Source organism: Mobula hypostoma, chromosome 13 (genome assembly GCF_963921235.1).
Source record: "Mobula hypostoma chromosome 13, sMobHyp1.1, whole genome shotgun sequence".
Lineage (NCBI taxonomy): Eukaryota > Metazoa > Chordata > Chondrichthyes > Myliobatiformes > Myliobatidae > Mobula > Mobula hypostoma.
In genome coordinates, this window is record NC_086109.1 from 12681762 (window position 1) to 12698973 (window position 17212).

At 42.6% G+C, this 17212-nt stretch overlaps 2 protein-coding genes across 4 annotated transcripts in view; one reads left to right on the top strand and one right to left on the bottom strand.

The window, feature by feature from the left end:
- LOC134355857 (uncharacterized) overlaps positions 1-17212 on the top strand; it is a 545005-nt gene that overhangs the window by 500103 nt on the left and 27690 nt on the right. The window contains exons 13-14 of the mRNA XM_063066362.1: positions 6612-6764; positions 16364-16684. Of these exons, the coding sequence (XP_062922432.1) occupies positions 6612-6764; positions 16364-16684 (474 nt within the window). The remainder of the gene's footprint in view (positions 1-6611; positions 6765-16363; positions 16685-17212) is intronic.
- Positions 1-17212, bottom strand: part of LOC134355434 (Fc receptor-like protein 2) — a 121461-nt gene that overhangs the window by 62217 nt on the left and 42032 nt on the right. The window contains exons 2-3 of one of the 3 annotated variants that reach the window (XM_063065301.1): positions 8430-8522; positions 3214-3364 (exon numbers count right to left, since the gene is read on the bottom strand). In XM_063065301.1, the coding sequence (XP_062921371.1) occupies positions 3214-3241 (28 nt within the window). In that variant the 5' untranslated portion in view covers positions 3242-3364; positions 8430-8522. Of the gene's footprint in view, positions 1-3213; positions 3365-8429; positions 8523-17212 lie in introns of those variants that run through there. The other 2 variants (XR_010020071.1, XM_063065302.1) reach the window with 2 other exon arrangements.

Consider the following 17212-nt stretch of genomic DNA (forward strand, 5'->3'; position numbering starts at 1 on the left):
ACTTGTGGACCTGGACCTGTTAAACCGGAGCTCATTAATGCTCTGAGGCAAGGAACTTACTTAGTTTTCCTACTGCAAAACAACACATTTCACATCAGAAGACAGTGAAAATATTCTGATTCTGAAAGGGACCCTTTCCTTTTCCGAGGACATCCCAAAGTACTGCTCAATGAGTAAGTTTAGAACTTCTGTGCTCAGAAGACAGTATTCAGGGTAGATCCAATGGAAGCTTCAAGTCAACTAGCTGTTGCATTCTCTTCCTGCATTACTTCATCACTTAAGACCACAGACCAGAAGACAATAAAACAGAACAGAATTAGGCCACTCAGCCCATTGAATCTGACCTATACCTTTTAAAGCCTCAGTTCTTGGATAACTTCCCAACAACTGCCTGGTAAACATTTTATAATCCCACCATTGTATTTACAGGGCTGCACAGGATTGGGATTAGGTTTCAACACAATGGTTAAGTGGCCTTTTCACTTCCCTTAATTGTTATTGTTGTTCAATGATCTCGATGCTGAAACAAAATAGTTTTGTTGAAGATGTTTAGTTTCTCTGCACTTGTTCACATCAGCATGTTGCACCATGGTTGTTGAGGTGTTTTCCAAGAAGTGATGGGGCAACACAGGAGGAGACCAGAACATCTGTCATCTATAGAGAAGTACCAACAGCTGTTCGTACTTCTCCATATTCTGTTTGCTATGGCAAGTAAAGAAGACAGAAGTTCTAACCACATCCTTCACTGAGGGTGAACACTACACAACTGACAGCAGTAACTGATACAACAGAGTCAGCTCTCATATTATACAAGGTATCATTTACAAATAGGCAATGTGTGGTGAGGCGAGGCTGTTGTAGTTATAAAGAAGGCAAGACAGTGGCTGTACATAATTAGGAGATCGAAGAGATTTGGTATGTCAAAAAATACACTCAAAAATATCTATAGTTGTACTGTGGAGAGCATTCTGACAGGTTGCATCACTGTCTTGTATGGAGGGGCTACTGCACAGGACCAGAAGAAGCAGCAGAAGGTTGTAAATCTAGTCAGTTCTATCTTGGGTACTAGTCTTCAAAGTACCCAGGACAGCTTCAGGGAGTGGTGTCATGGAAAGGCAGCATCCATTATTAAGGACCTCCAGCACCCAGGGCATGCCCTTTTCTCACTGTCACCATCAGGTAGGAGATACAGAAGCCTGAAGGCACACACTCAGCGATTCAGGAACAGCTTCTTCCCCTCTGCCATCTGATTCCTAAATTGACATTGAATCTTTGGACACTACCTCACTTTTTTTAAATATACAGTATTTCTGATTTTGCATGCTTTTTAACAAAAATATTAAATATATGTATACTGTAATTGATTTACTTGTTTACTTATTATTATTATTTTCTCTGCTAGATTATGTATTGCATTGAACTGCTGCTGCTAAGTTAACAAATGCCGATGATAATAAATCTGATTCTGATAGGGCAAAATAGCAGTCAATAGGATGAGTTTCAACATAAAAGGCAGACAAGATCGAACAGGGTGAATACACCGTTAAATTTGAAAATGTGCAGTATACGGAATAAGGTAGAGGAACTTGTCACAAAGTTGTAGATTGGCATGTATGATGTTGTAGGCATCACTGAATCATGGCTGAAAGAAGATTATAGCTTGGAGCACATTGTTTCGAAAGAACAGACAAGAAGGCAACAAGGGTGGCATTGCTCTGTTTATTAGAATGAAATCAAATCATCAGAAAGAGGTGACATTGGGTCGGAAGATATTGATGTTGACATTGCCTCTGATGGTAGTTGTATACAGACCACCAAACTGTAGTAAGGATGTGGCCTACAAATTACAATAAAGATAGAAAATGCATGTACTGTGTGCTAAGTTTGCACGAAAAGCCCTTTCTACATCACTCCTATTTCCTAGTTTGTTGCTTCTTCAGCAGCAAGTTCACAAAACAGATTTGATTGAATTATCATCATGGCAGATACTGAATGTGGAAATGTTGGAGGGGTGTAGAAGAGTTCACAGGTTTGATGCATGTATTAGAAGACCATAAGACCAAAAGGCATAGGAGAAGAATTAGGCCAATCTTCCCCTTGGGTCTATTCCACCATTTCATCATGTTTGATTTATTTTTACTCTCAATCTCATTATCCTGACTTCTCCCTGTAGCCTTTGATGTCCTTGCTAATCAAGAAACTATCAATGTCCACTTGAAATACACCCGGTGTCTTGGCCTCCGCAGCCATCTGTGGCAGTGAATTCCACAGATTCATCACTCTCAATTTCATCTTTGTTCCAAAGGAACATCCTGTACTCTGAGGCTGTACCCTCTGGTCTTAGACTCCTTTTCTACAGGCAACATCCCTTCCACATCCATTCTATCTAGGCCTTTCAATATTCAATAGTTCAATGTACATTTATCATCATTGTATGCATACATTATACAATCCTGAGGTTAGTTTCCTTACAGGCAGCCACAAACCAAAGAAACCCAAAATAACCCACAAATAAAAGAAGACCTCCAAACACCCAGTGTACAGAGAGAGAAAAGAACAAATCAAAAATAAAAGGAAGCAAATAGCATTTAGAAGAAAAGTGAGCCCTCAGACTCAAAGACTGGAGCAGTGGGGAGGGTCACTCCCTCAGCCTCAAATCAGCACATGGAACCCGTAGACACGAAGCCCAGATCGTAACTTCAACTCACAATCACGACAACCTTCAACATGGGCTTCAACAACCTTCAACCTCCACCATTTAGTTTTCAACATCAGCAGTTTCCCCAATAACTCAATGCACCTAACATATTTAATCAAGTAAAAAAATGAAACTTCTGGAGAAATGTGGGGAGAGAGGTGGGATCCGCAGAGGCAACATTTTTAGGTTAACACTCTGCTTCAGGACATCTCCAGCAGTTTGTTTTTGCTGAAGATTAGACCAACTGCTGTTTCTTGTATCTACCATTTTAACTCTTCTCAACATTTTATTCAGTTTTTGGGAATTGCTTAAATGTTTCTGTCTTGCTAAATATAGCTAAAAGCTTTTCAGATTGTCACATACCACACCCCTGTTGTGGTTCTCTTATTGAACTTCCTGCTGCCGTCTTCCTCATTTTTATTTCACTGTTACTTCTTGCTGAGGACAGACAGGTCCTGGCTGGGTCTCTGTGAATAAAGCAATGTGGACTTCAATTCCTCTGATTGGTTTCCTACCTGGTGAGTGACAGCAAGCACTGGTCATTTGCGTTAGTTTGGAGGTCGTCCACCATTTGCAGAACAGAACTTGATGCGTGCAGACACTACAGATGATTGAATCTGGAGTTCAGAGCAAACTTCCGGAGGAAGTCAGTGAGCCAAGCAGCATCTGTTAGGGGGAAGAGAACTGTCGACAGTTTAGGCTGAGTCTCTGCATCAAGTCTGAGTGTAGAGGAAGATAGTGTAAATAGGAGAGGGGGAGATGTGCAACGCACCGCTCACACACAAAGTATTGGTACCATGGAGAGAGTCAACAATGTTCAGTTTTAGTGGAAACAAATGAGCAACACGGACGGAGTAGCCGAGTGTCAATCACAGATGACCCGGAATGGGGACTATTTGCTGTTACTATGGAGGATCTTCACAAGGGAGATACAGGATGGTACGGCTGTAGAATTACAGCAACAGGTGTTGATACGAGATTTTATGCTCATAGAATTGCTGCTCCATGGATAATTTTTTTTTTTGCTTTTTGCACTATTCTCTACCAACTCTAGAGACAGTGAGTGTGAAAATCCCAGGAGATCTGCATTATCTGAGATACTCAAATCACCGCTTACAATCATTTCATGAGTAAAGTTACTTTGATCACACTTCTTCCACATTCTGATGTTTGACCTGAACAACAACTGAATCTCTGGACCATGTCTGCATGCTTTTATGGACTGTGTTGAATTGAATTGAGTATATTTCTTACATCCTTCACATACATGAGGAGTAAATATCATTACACTACATCTCTGTCTGATTCTGCAAAGTGCAATTTATAGTCATTTGTAATAAATAGTACGTACAACAGGACAGTCAATATAGCATAGACATACAATTGTATCAGCGTGAATTAATCTGTCTGATGGCCTGATGGAAGAAGATGTCCCAGAACAGTTTGTGGTTAGGGTGACTTGGGTCCCTAATGATCCTACAGGCCTTTTTTATGCACCTATCACTATAAATATCCTGGATATTGGGAAGTTCACATCCACAGATGTGCTGGGCTGTCCACACCACTCTCTGCAGAGTCCTGTGATTGAGGGAGGTACAGTTCCCATACCAGGCCGTAATGCAGCCAGTCAGAATGCTCTCAATTGTGTCCCTGTAGAAAGTCCTGAGGATTTGGGGACCCATGCCAAACTTCTTCAACCATCTGAGGTGAAAGAGTTGCTGTTGTGCTTTTTACGCCACACAGCCAGTATGTACAGACCACTTGAGATCCTTGGTGATATGTATGCCAAGGAACTTAATGCTGTTTACCCTCTCAACCTCAGATCCATTGATGTCAATAGTGGTTAGCCTGTGTCCATTCCTCCTGTCATCCACAACAAGCTCCTTTGTTTTTGCGACATCGAGGGAGAGGTTGTTTTCTTGACACCACAGTGTCAGGGTGATGACATCCCTGTAGGCTGTCTTGTTATTATTTGAGATAAGGCCAATCAATATAGTATCATCTGCAAATACAATCAGCAGATTGGAGCTGTAGGTGACAACACCATCATGAGTATACAGAGAGTAAAGGAGGGCGCTTAGGACACAGCCCTGAGGGGCTCCTGTGTTGAGGGTCAGAGGGGCAGAGATGAGGGAACCCCCTTTTACCACCTGCCGGCGAACTGACAGGAAGTCCAGGATCCAGCTGCACAAGGCAGGGTGAAGGCTGAGGTCTCTGAGTATCTTGTCAAGCCTGGAGGGAATTATGGTGTTGAATGCTGAACTGTGGTCCAAGAACAGTATCCTCACATCAGCATCCCTCTTCTCCAGGTGTGTAAGTACGCTGCCACATGATTGGCTAATTAGATATTTGCATTTACAAACAGGTGAACAGGTGCACCTAATAAAGTGGCAGAGGAGTTTTTGGTTTCATATGTTCATTTAGTGTCTGATTATTGAATTCCTTTCCACAGAACCTGTGTCTTCTTCTGTGCTTCGATATCTGTCAACAGCAAATGTTTCACGTCTCGGGGACTCAGTGTCAGTTTCCTGTGAGTCCTTGCAGGGATCCCTTCCCATTCAGTACACATGGTATGAAATAACCTCATCTGGGTATCCAACGGTATCAGGCACCAACGAAGTGGCTCTACGTTGTCAATCCTTCAAACACAAGTACCATCAATATTACTGCAGTGCCTGGAATTGGCACTGAACCACTACTCACAAGATTTACTTTTTTCAATTTTTTGCACCATCCTCTGTGAACTTTAGAGACTGTGCAAATCCCAGGAGATCATCAGTTTCTGAGATACTCAAACGACTCCATCTGGCACCTACAATCATTCCACAGTAAAGTCACGTAGAACACATTTCTTCCCATTCTGATGTTTGTTCTGAAGAACAACTGAACCTCTCGACCATGATTTTTCTCTTCCTCTCATTCCTTTCTCTTCCTCCGTTAACTTTTTGTCATCAACCCTTTACTCGATGACTCATCATGGATGACATTTTAACTCAAGCAAGAGAAAAGGCTTCTGGAGGAATTTAGGGAGTCAGATAGCATCTGCAGATTGAATTGAATTGAATTCACTTTACTTCTTACATCCATCACATACATAAGGAGTAAAAATCTTTACGTTACATCTTCATCTGAATGTGCAATGTGCAAATTACAGTAATTTGTAATAAAGAGTATGAACAGTAAGATATAGAACAGAACAGTCAATATAGCTTAGAAATACAATTGTGTCAGTGTGAATTAATCAGTCTGATGGTCTGGTGGAAGAAGCTGTCCCGGAGCCTGTTGGTCCTGGCTTTTATGCTGCGATACTGTTTCCTGGATCGTAGCAGCTGGAACAGTTTGTGGTCGGGGTAACTTGGTTTTGCTAATAATCCTTCGGGTCCTTTTTACGCACCTGTCACTGTTAATGTCCTGCAGAATGGTCAACATTTCAGATTAAGCTGCTGCATCATGACTCCTCCAGCAATTTATTTTTGCTGCAGATTATAACATGTGCTGTCGCTGGCGTCTAACAATTCGACTTTTCTCATTATTTCTATCTGTTATTAGGAATTGTCTTTAATTTTGACAAATATAATTAAGAGCTTTAGATATTCTGGCCTTTTACCTCATCCCACCGTCATATCACTTCCCCCGGGTCTACTTCTCCTTCCCTTTCTCCTATGTTCCACGGTCCTCTCCAGCCCTTTACCTTACCCACCCACTTGGCTTCACCAATCACTTTCCAGCTAGCCTGCATCCCCTCACCCCATCCTTTCATTCTGGTGTCTTCCCCTTTCCTTTTCAGACCTGATAAAGGATCCCGGCCCAAAACATCGACCGTGTGATCATTTACATAAATGCTTCCTGACCTACTGAGTTCCTCCAGAATTTTGTGTGTGTTGCTTTTCATATGTTCACATATCAGCCTAAGTTAGCTCACTGTGGTTTCGCGATTGGACTTCCTGCCCTCTTCTTCCTTATTTTTATTCAACAGTAATTTCACTCTGTGAACAGACAAGTGCTGACAGGGTCTCAGTGAATAAAACAATGTGGATTTCGATTCTTCTGATTAGTTTCCTACCCGGTGAGTGACAACCAGCATGGGGCATTTTTATAATCAGTTTTGGTTTGCATTGTTTCCAAAACAGGGCTTGAATACATGTAGACACTAAAGATGTCAGAAACTGGAGTTCAGAGAAATCTCCTGGAGGAACTCAGCAGGCCAAGCAGCATCTGTCAGGGGAAAGGGAATTGTTGGTGGTTTGGGTTGAGTCCCTGCATTGAACCTGAGTGGAGAGGGAAAATAGTGTAAATAGGAGAGAGGAGATTGTGAAATAGGATCAGTTACTTGGACTGCACCCCAGGGTTCTGAAGGAACTAACTGAAGAGATTGTAGAGGCATGAGTAATAATTTTCAAGTATGGTTCCAGAGGAATGGAAAACTACAAATGTCACTCATTTCTTTAAGAAGAGAGGGAGACAAAAGGCAGAAAGTTATAGGACAATTAGTCCGACTTCAGTGGTTGGTAAGATGTCAGAATCTGTTATTAAGGATGAGGTTTCAGAGTACTTGGAGATATATGGTAAGATAGGCTGAAGTCAGCATAATTTGCTTAAGGAGAAATCTACCCTGCCAAATTTGTTAGAATTAACAGGCTGCATAGTGGATGATGTTTACTTGGATTTTCAAAATCCTTTTGACAAAGTGCTGCACTAGTCAAAGTCAAAGTAAATTTATTATCAAAGTACATGCATGTCAGCATATACTACTGTGAGATTCATTTTCTTTCAGGCGTTTAGAGAAAAATAAAGCAATGTGATAGAATTTGTGTAAACCTTCGTAAACGAAGTCAGACAAACAACCAAGGTGCAAAAGAAGACCAATAGTGCAGATAAAAATACACATATTTTAATACATTATTTTCATACTGCGAGTATGAGCTGCAGAATCCTTGAAAGTGAGACTGATTCCATGTGTTGTGGAATCAGTTCACAGTTCAAGTGAGTGAAGTTATCCACATCGGTTCAGGAGTCTGATGGTTAAAGGGTAATTACTGTTCCTGAAAATTGGGGAGTAGACGCTGAAGGGTCTGAGCCCGAAACGTGGACAGTACCTGTTTTTGTAGATGCTGCCTGGCCTGCTAAGTTTCTCTGGCATTTGTGTGTTACTATAAGATCAATCTAATCCATCCCTTCTGAAGCTCTCCTATAATCCATAAGCCTATCTAAGAGTTTTTTAAGTGTATCTGCCTCTACCATCACTCCTGGAAAGGCTTTTCTGCTCCCACCACTCTGTGTAAAGAACATGCCTCAGACACCCTCTCAATCCTTTCCTCTTTGGTTTTGATGATGTTGAATGAGAGATAGTTGTTGTGACACCATTCAGCCAGATTTTCAAACGTTCTCCTATATACTGATTGAACACACACAAGTGTTGAAGGAACTCAACAGATCAGGCAGCATCTATGTAAAGGAATTAGCAGTGGATGTTTTTGGGCCAAGACCCTTCATTGAACCCAGTTTCAGGTCAGGGACCCCTCCTCAGATCTGGATAAAAAATGGAAGACTGTCAGTTTAGAAAGCAGATCTGCTCAGAGGAATGATGTGTAAGACAAAGACAATACAGTTCAGTCCCAGATGATGAAGCCCTGATTTATGGACACTTCTGCATATGAAAACAGATCTCTACATAGTGATGTAAATTATTTGAAATATAAAACACAAAATAATTAATTGCATAAGTATTCACCTCCTTCAAGTCAGTACTTCGTAGATGCACTTTTGGCAACAATTACTGCTTTGAGTCTGTGTTCGAACTTCCGTATTCTTTACTTGTCTTATTCTGTAAAAATAGAATATAGTTAAGTATCAATGGATGCCTCACGTAAACTAACTGTTGCAACCTTTCCCTGCATTGCCCTATCACTTCAGATCATAAGACGATGACACATAGTGGCAGAAGAAGGCCATTCAGCCCATTGAGACTGTATCACCATTCTATAATGGCTCATTTATTGTTCACCTCAACCCTATTCTCCCAGTACCTTTTGACACCCTTACTAAACAAAAACCTATCAACCTCTGCTTTAAATATATCCAAGGACTTAGCCTCCTCAGCCATCTGTGATAATGAATTCCACAGAATCAGTACCTTTTGGTCAGGGACTCTTCTATCAGAGGAAACAGCCTCTCCATATAGACTCCAACCAAGGTCTAGGCCCTTCGCTATTCAAGAGGTTTCAATGAGAACCCTTCCCCAATTCTTCGAAACTCCAGTGAGTACAGACCCCAAGACTTCAAGCACTCCTCACATATTTACCCTTTCATGCCTGGGATTGTTCTCGGGAACCTCCTCTGGATCCGCTCCAATTACAGCACATCCTTTCAAAGATAAAGGGCCAAAAACTGTTCACCATCTTCCACGTGCAGTCTGACCAATACCTCATAAAGCTGCTCTTTTTGTATGACTTCTCAACAACCGAATGGAAAATGTTTTACAATCCCACCGTTGTATTTACAGGTATGCACAGTATTGGGATGAGGTTTAAACACAATGGTTAAATGACCTTTTCACTTTTCTTCACCAAATTGTTATCGTCATTCAGTGATCTAGCTGCTGAAACAAAAATACTTTGCTGAAGATGTTTTGTATCTCTGCACTTGTTCTCATCAGCATATTGACCCATAGTTAAAAACACAGAAAACCTAGAGCACAATACAGGCCCTTCGGCCCACAAAGCTGTGTCGAACATGTCCATACCTTAGAAATTACCTAGGGTTACCCATAGCCCTCTGTTTTTCTAAGCTCCATGTACCTATCCAGGAGTCTCTTAAAAGACCCTATCTATCCACCTCCACCACCATTGCCGACAGCACATTCCATGCACTCACCACTCTCTGCATTAAAAACATACACCTGACATCTCCTCTGTACCTACTTCCAAGCACCTTAAAACTATGCCCTCTCATGCTAGCCATTTCAGCCCTGGGAAAAGGCATCTAACTATCCACACAATCAATGCTTCTCATCATCTTATACACCTCTATCTACACAGCTTATCCTCCGTCGCTCCAAGAAGAAAAGGTCGAGTTCACTCAACCTATTCTCATAAGGCATGCTCCCCAATCCAGGCAACATCCTCGTAAGTCTCTTCTGCACCCTTTCTATGGTTTCCACATCCTTCCTGTAGTGAGACAACCAGAACTGAGCACAGTACTCCAGGGTCCTATACACCTGCAACATTACCTCTCGGCTCCTAAACTCAATCCCATGATTGATGAAGGCCAATGTACTGTATGCCTTCTCAACCACAGAGTCAACCTATGCAGTACCTTTGAGTGTCCTACGGACTCGGACCCCAAGAACCCTCTGATCCTCCACACTGCCAAGAGTCTTACCATTAATACTATATTCTGCCATCATACTTGACCTACCAAAATGAACCACTTCACACTTATCTGGGTTGAACTCCATCTGCCACTTCTTAGCCCAGTTTTGCATCCTATCAATGTCCCGTTGTACCCTCTAACAGCCCTCCACACTATCCACAACATCTCGACTTTTGTATCATCATCAAATTTACTAACCCATCCCTCCACTTCCTCATCCAGGTCATTTATAAAAATTACCTTTGGGAAGTGATGGGGCAATGCAGGAAGAGGCTAGAGTAATCTGTCAATGTGTAGCATCTGTTGTTACTTCTCTATATACTGTTTGGTAAGACGAATAAAGAAGACAGAAGTTCTAACCACAACTTTCGCTGAGGGTGAACTTTACACTGATGACAGCTGTGACTGATGCAATGGAGTCAGCACTCATACTATACATGTACATAATTTAAGCAGATATACATTCATGGCTAATATACTGCACTGTTTTCCCCTAAAGCAAATGTAACAAACCTAAACTAACAAAAGCTCTCCCTGTATACTGAATTATTTTATCATTTATCTCTTGATATACAATGTGAAATTAAGTGTTTATAAACAATTGCAAAGTCAGCAACAAGATTTCAGGAAAATATAAATGAGCTACATGTCATGGTCCGGATCAGGGTCCCTTTAAATTTACTTTGTTTACGTTACGATCCGGACTGTTGATTCCCTGTTCTCCCATGTCCCTCGACTTTGGTGATTACAGACAATTAACGCTTGGCTGAACCGGTAGTTTAGAGTCTCCGGCTTTCAGCCGTTTGGGGCGGGAGCGTCTGCAAAGTCACGGCGTGCCAATGTCATCTGGCCGGAGTAAGCCTTGTCTCCGCCCGAAGCGAGTGCTGGTAATTCGTCTTTCCTCACCGGAGCAACCCTGTCCAGTTACCTCACCGAAGCGAGCCTGCAAAGTTTCCTCATCAAGTTGGGTCCGTCAGTTAACCTGCCGGAGAGAATCAAGAGCCGCAGTCTACTGTTCCCGGGCCGAGTCAAGAGCTCAGCACTACCCGGAGGTTCCAAGCACCACGTCCTGGCTCCGGTGGCATCCAAGTACCACATCCACGTCCTGGCTCCGGTGGCATCCAAATACCACTTCCATGTCCTGGCTCAGGCGGCATTCAAGTAGCATTGTCAAGTCCTGGCCCCGGCGGCGTTCAAGTACCATGTCAAGTCCTGGCCCCTGGCGGCGTTCAAGTACCATGTCAAGTCCTGTCCCTGGCGGCGTTCAAGTATCATGTCAAGTCCTGGTCCTGGTGGCTTCCCAGTTCTGAGTCAAGTCCTGGCCCTGGCGGTCTGTGATTCCTGTCCTACCCCCTTGTCTGAATCCCTTCTCTGCCCCTCTCGCCTCTAGCCCTCGTCTGCAGCCCCCATCTGCACTTAAGTCTAGTTCCATCAGCGGAGCTAGATAGGTACTGTTTGGTGTTCATTCATGTTGGTCTGGTCTTGTCTTGTCTTGTCCTCGCCTCCGTGGGGTAAGTCAGGCCGTCTTGCTGTTGCCCCACGGGGAGTCATGTCTTGTCTTGTCCTGTCCTCGCCTCCGTGGGGTAAGTCAGGCCGTCTTGCCATTGCCCCGCGGAGGGTCATGAGTCCCGGCCCTATGTCCTGTACCCAAGGAGGGGTCCCAGCTCTCTGTTCTGTGTATGTGTCCATGGTTCCATGTACCTGCTGTCCCGAGACCGAGGCTCTGTGTTCCCATGTTCCTCCTCTCCCTAGCCCATGTCATGTCCATGCCTGGTTCTGGGGTCCGAGCCCGAGGCAAGACCCAGGTACTAGGTCCTTGCCCAGTCTTGGGCTCGGAGTCCATACCCTAGCCTTTTTATGTCTCCTCTAGTTCTGGGAGCCAATTCCGAGTCCAAGCCCAGACCCTTGGTCCCAGCCTAGTCGTAGTCCTGAGTCCTTATCCTGTTCGCTATTCCTGCTTCTGTCTTGCTCTCCAGGTATCGTACAATAAACTAAACCTAAGTAACTTCACAAGATGTGTCTTGCATTAGGGTCCACTCTTGCTCCCAAAGCCCCTACCATTGTGACACTACATTCTTGAATCACCTCAGCCCTTGCACTACAATGAGGTCAAAAGCAACACAACACAAAATACTCGGAAACTCAGCAGGTCAGTCAGAATCTGTGGAGGTGAATAGATAGTCAAGGTTTCAGTCGGAGGCCCTTCTTTTACCAGTTCTCACCAGCCTGGTTCTTCTCCTTGGTCCCCTCCTCCTTCTTTTTCTCCTATGGTCCACTTTCCTCTCCTATCAGATTCCTTTTTTTACAGCCTTTACAACTGTTACTATCCAGCTGGCATCACTGATCACCTTCCAGATAGCCTTCCACCCCTCACCCATGTTTTGATTCAGACAGCTTCTCACTTTCTTCTCAGACCCGACTAAGAGCCTGAGCCTGAAATGTCGACTATCTATTCATTTCCACAGATGCTGCCTGACTTGCTGAGTTCCCTCCAGCATTTTCTGTGTGTTGGTTTGGATTTCCAGCATCTGCAGATTTTCCAGTGTTTACAATGAAATCAAGGTTGAACGATTAACATTGTTCAGATAAAATTCAAGATGGCACCGAGAAGTCGTGACTCTGTGTAGAGCTCCAATGGTAATCATCGAACATTCCCATTTAGGACTGCTACATTTAATTTCACAACATACATTATGTCAGTGATATTAAAACTGATTTTGATTATGATTCTGTATTACTTCTACAATATGTGTGACACATGAGAATTGTTATCCCTTGTCATGAAGCTCTCCTCAGACTTCATCTGCCCCAGGGAATTGCACAGCATGAATGTGGATAGATCACACTTCGACAAACATAGAAAGATCAAACCTGGTGAACAGAGATACTGTGATGCTAGAGACAGAGAATCTCAGCAAAGGTATGCAGGGTTAGGGGAAAGGGAGACAATGGAGCTGAGCTGGGTAAGACAGAAATGTCTTCTCCTTGGACAAGTGTGTCCAGTCCATTAACTGTGCCCTGTGATTCTATGAGAAATAGAAACAACAGGGGTTGTCTACTTAACACAGATCATTTCCTGTCAAAATTGAGTTGATTTGGTTTAAGAACAGATCTGATATGGATTTTACTCCATTGTGACTGTGTAATTCCACTCACTTGGTTTCCTCTCACATCTAATCAGAGTGAAGTGAAAATCCATCAGAGTTCTTGAAATTGCACCAACAGATGGAATAGAATTCAGAAAAGGTGAGCTTTAAAGTTTCCTTCAAAGAGCAGACACAGCTTTCAGAGAGGAGAGGGAATGAAGTGAAGTACTGTATGCTGAGTTTGCATGAAAAGCCCCTTCTACATCACACCTATTTCCTACTTTGTTCCCTCCTTAGCAGCAAGTTCCCCAAAACATTGAAGTATCAGAATCAAAATCAGAACCCGAATCAGAATCACGTTTATTATCACTGGCATGTGTCATGAAATGTGTTAACCTAGCAGCAGCAGTTCAATGTAATATATAATATAGAAGAGAAAAAAAAAATAAAATAAATAAATAAATTACAGTATACATATACTGAATAGATTAAAATCATGCACAAACAGAAATAATATACATTAAAAAAAAGTGAGGTAGTCTTTATGCATAAAATATCCATTTAGGAATTGGATGACAGAGGGGAAAAAGCTGTTCCTGAATTGCTGAGTGTGTGTCTTCAGGCTTCTGTATCTCCTAACTGATGGTAACATTGAGAAAAGGGTTTGCCCTGAGTGCTGGGGGTACCAAGGCAAGATCCAGAATGATGTATAAAGCTTGGAGTGTAAGTCCATAACTCCCTGAAATTTGGAACAGAGGGAGATGGGTTTCCGCTAATGGCAATGAGCCAGCAATGTGCATATGAAAATTCAGGTTGCAAATGTATAAAAATATGATTAGGACACACTTCAGGTCAGTGTGTAGTTGTGTTTGCAGTATATCAAGAAGGATGTGGATACATTGGAGGGATTGCAGAAGAGGTTCAGCAGATTGCTGCCTGTATTAGAAGACCATAGGACCAAAAGGCAGAGAAGAAGAATTAGGCCATTCTTCCCATTGAGTCTATCCACCATTCCATTCTGCCTGATTTATTTTCTCTCTCAACCCTATTCTGCTGCCTTCTCCCCATAATCTTTCATGCCCTTACTATTCAAGAATTTATCAATCTCCACGTTAAGTATACCCAGTGAATTGGCCTCCACGGCCACCTGTGGCAGTGAATTTGACAGATTCACCACCCTCCAGATAAAACAACTTTCCCTCATCTCTGTTCTAAAGGAGTGTGCTTGTACTCAGAGGCACTGCCCTCCGATCCTAGAACTCCCCATCACAGGGAACATCCTCTCCATATCCACTCTCTCTTGTCCTTCCAATATTCAGTAGATTTGAATATGATTCCCCCTTTCCCCCTCATTCTTCTAATCTCCAGTGAGTATACGCCTAGAGCCATCAAACTTTCTCCTCACACTCACAACACTCAACATGGGCTCTTTCTCTTTCCATCATTAACTTTTCACCATGAACACTTTTCCTAATGATGCACCACGGCTAACGTTATAAATCAAGCAAAAAATAAATTGAACTTCAGGAGTGAGATGGTCAACATTTCAGATTAATCCCCTGCTTCAGGACACCTACAGTCGTTTATTTTGACTTCAGATTAAAACGTTTCCTGTTGCTTGTGTCTAATATTTTAACACTTCTCAGCATTTCATTCAGTCTTTGAGAATTGTTTAAATGTTCCTGTCTGGCTAAATATAACTAAAAGCTTTTCAGATTGTCACGTACCACACACCAATTGTGTTACTGTAGTTTTTTTTGATCAAACTTCCTACTGCCTTCTTCCTTATTTTTATTTCAGTCATTTCTCTATGAGTCCTGGCTGTGTCTCTGTGATTAAAATGATGTGGACATTGATTCTTCTGATTGGTTTCCTACCTGGTGAGTTTCAGACAGCACTGGACAACTGCATAATCAGTGTTGGATTGGGGGTCGTACAACATTTCCACAACAATGCTTGAATGCCTGTAGACACTAAAGATGTCGGAAACTGGATTTCAGAGTTCACTCCTGGAGAAACTCAAAGTGTCAAGCAGCATCTGTCAGAGGGAGGGGAAAGGCCAATGGTTTGGATCGAGACCCTGCCTCATGTGTGAGTAGAGAGGGAGAGGGTGTAAATAGGAGAGGGGGAAGCATGAAACTGGGTCCTCAAGTTAGACGGGGCTGAGGAGAGGTGAAGCACAACAGGCAAATGGAGCGGGGTGGAGAAAGGATGGTGTTTGGAGATGGGTGAGAGGTGGAAGCAGATAAGGAGAAAAGAGGAATAGTGTAGAGCCCGGTGTGGGGAGAATATGTCCAGCTGGAGAAATCTACTGGAAGCTGTTAAGCGAGAACATCAGGTCTCCCATTGCTGGAATCTGATCTCACTCTTCAGGGATCACTATGACATTCAACATTATTGTCTTGAAATCAGAGTTCTTCCTGGGCCACTTCAGTGGTGCAGTTAGCAGAGAACGTTACTAGATCTGGATTCAAAGGTAAACCAGGGTGGTAGGGATGAGAGATTTCTCTCCCTAAAAGCCTTTCCAATCCAGATGGGATTTTGACAATCTGGTAGTTCATCATGATTATTGAAACTTGTTTTTTAAATTCCAGAAATTATAAGTTGGATTCTAGCACTCAAAGTATCCCAACAGTTACTGAAATCACACCTGGATTTCTAGACACTAATGTACTAATGACCACTGTTGCACCACCTTCTAACTACACATAGAAATACTTGATAGGTACAATATTTACAATTTGCTTCAAAACCAGAGGGCACAGTTTCAGACATTATGAGGGGTCTCTTTCTGCAGTTTATAAACTTCTCCGAGAACACACACACACACACACACACAAAATTGGGAGCATCTTAGATGAAACAGCTGGGATCTCTGTGCACATTTCAAAGGCTGACATAATCTGCGTAATTGAAAGTTCAACACTGCTGCTCTCCCTCAGTACTGCACCAGAAGATCAACCCTGGGTTTCTGCTCAGGACTCTGGAGTGGGAAGTGAACCCACAATGTACTGACACAGGGGAGAGAGATCACTGACACAGCTGACATAGTAACAGCACTGACTGCACTTCACACCAAAATCATTAGCTGAGGTGTCGTGTTCCACATGCTGAATGTGACCTGGACCTGTTTTTACCATCATGTTGAAAGTTAATTGTTTGCATTAAATTGTTCCTTTCCCCTCAAATCTGAAAATGCCTCTCTCAGATTCAGGTGCATTGTCGGCAAAGAAATATGTAAGGGGAGTTGTGGGAAGAGCGATCACAATTGATTGTCACTATGAAGAAATGTACCGCTCATACACAAAGTACTGGTGCCATGGATGGAGTCTCCAGTGTACAACTTTAGTGAAAACAAATGGGCAACATGGACAGAGTGGACGAATGTCAATCACAGATAAGCTGAAACGAAGAATATTTACTGTTACTATGGATAATCTTCATTATGGAGATACAGGATGGTACAGCTGTGGAATTACAAGAGCAGTTGCCGATCTGCTGTTTAATGTACAAATACAAGTATCTGATGGTAGGTTTCTCAGTGATTAACTTTGTGCCTTCAGTAAAATAAATGTCTCATCCATGGTTACTTTGGGAAATAAAGTGCCACATAAAAGACTTATCAAAAAGATAAAGATGCATAGAGTTGGGGCTGTGTATTATCATGGATAGAGGATTAGTTAACGATTAGAAAGCAGAGAGTTGGGATACATGGGTGTCACTCTGGTTGGCAGTCAGTGGTAAGCGGTGTACCGCAGGGGTTGGTGTTGGGCCTGCAACTGTTGATTATATACATCAACGATCTGGAAGAGGAGACCAAGTGTTGCGTATCTAAGTTTGCTGATGTCACTAAATTGAATGGAAAAGCAAATTGTGCAGAAGGTACGGAGAGTCTGCAGTTAGATATAGATAGGTTACGCGAGTGGGCAAGGGTCTGGCAGATGGAGTACAATATTGGTAAATGTGAGGTCATTCACTTTGGAAGGATAAATGAAAGAGCATATTATTATTTAAACAGTAAAAAAAATTGCATCATGCTGCTGTGCAGTGGGGCTTG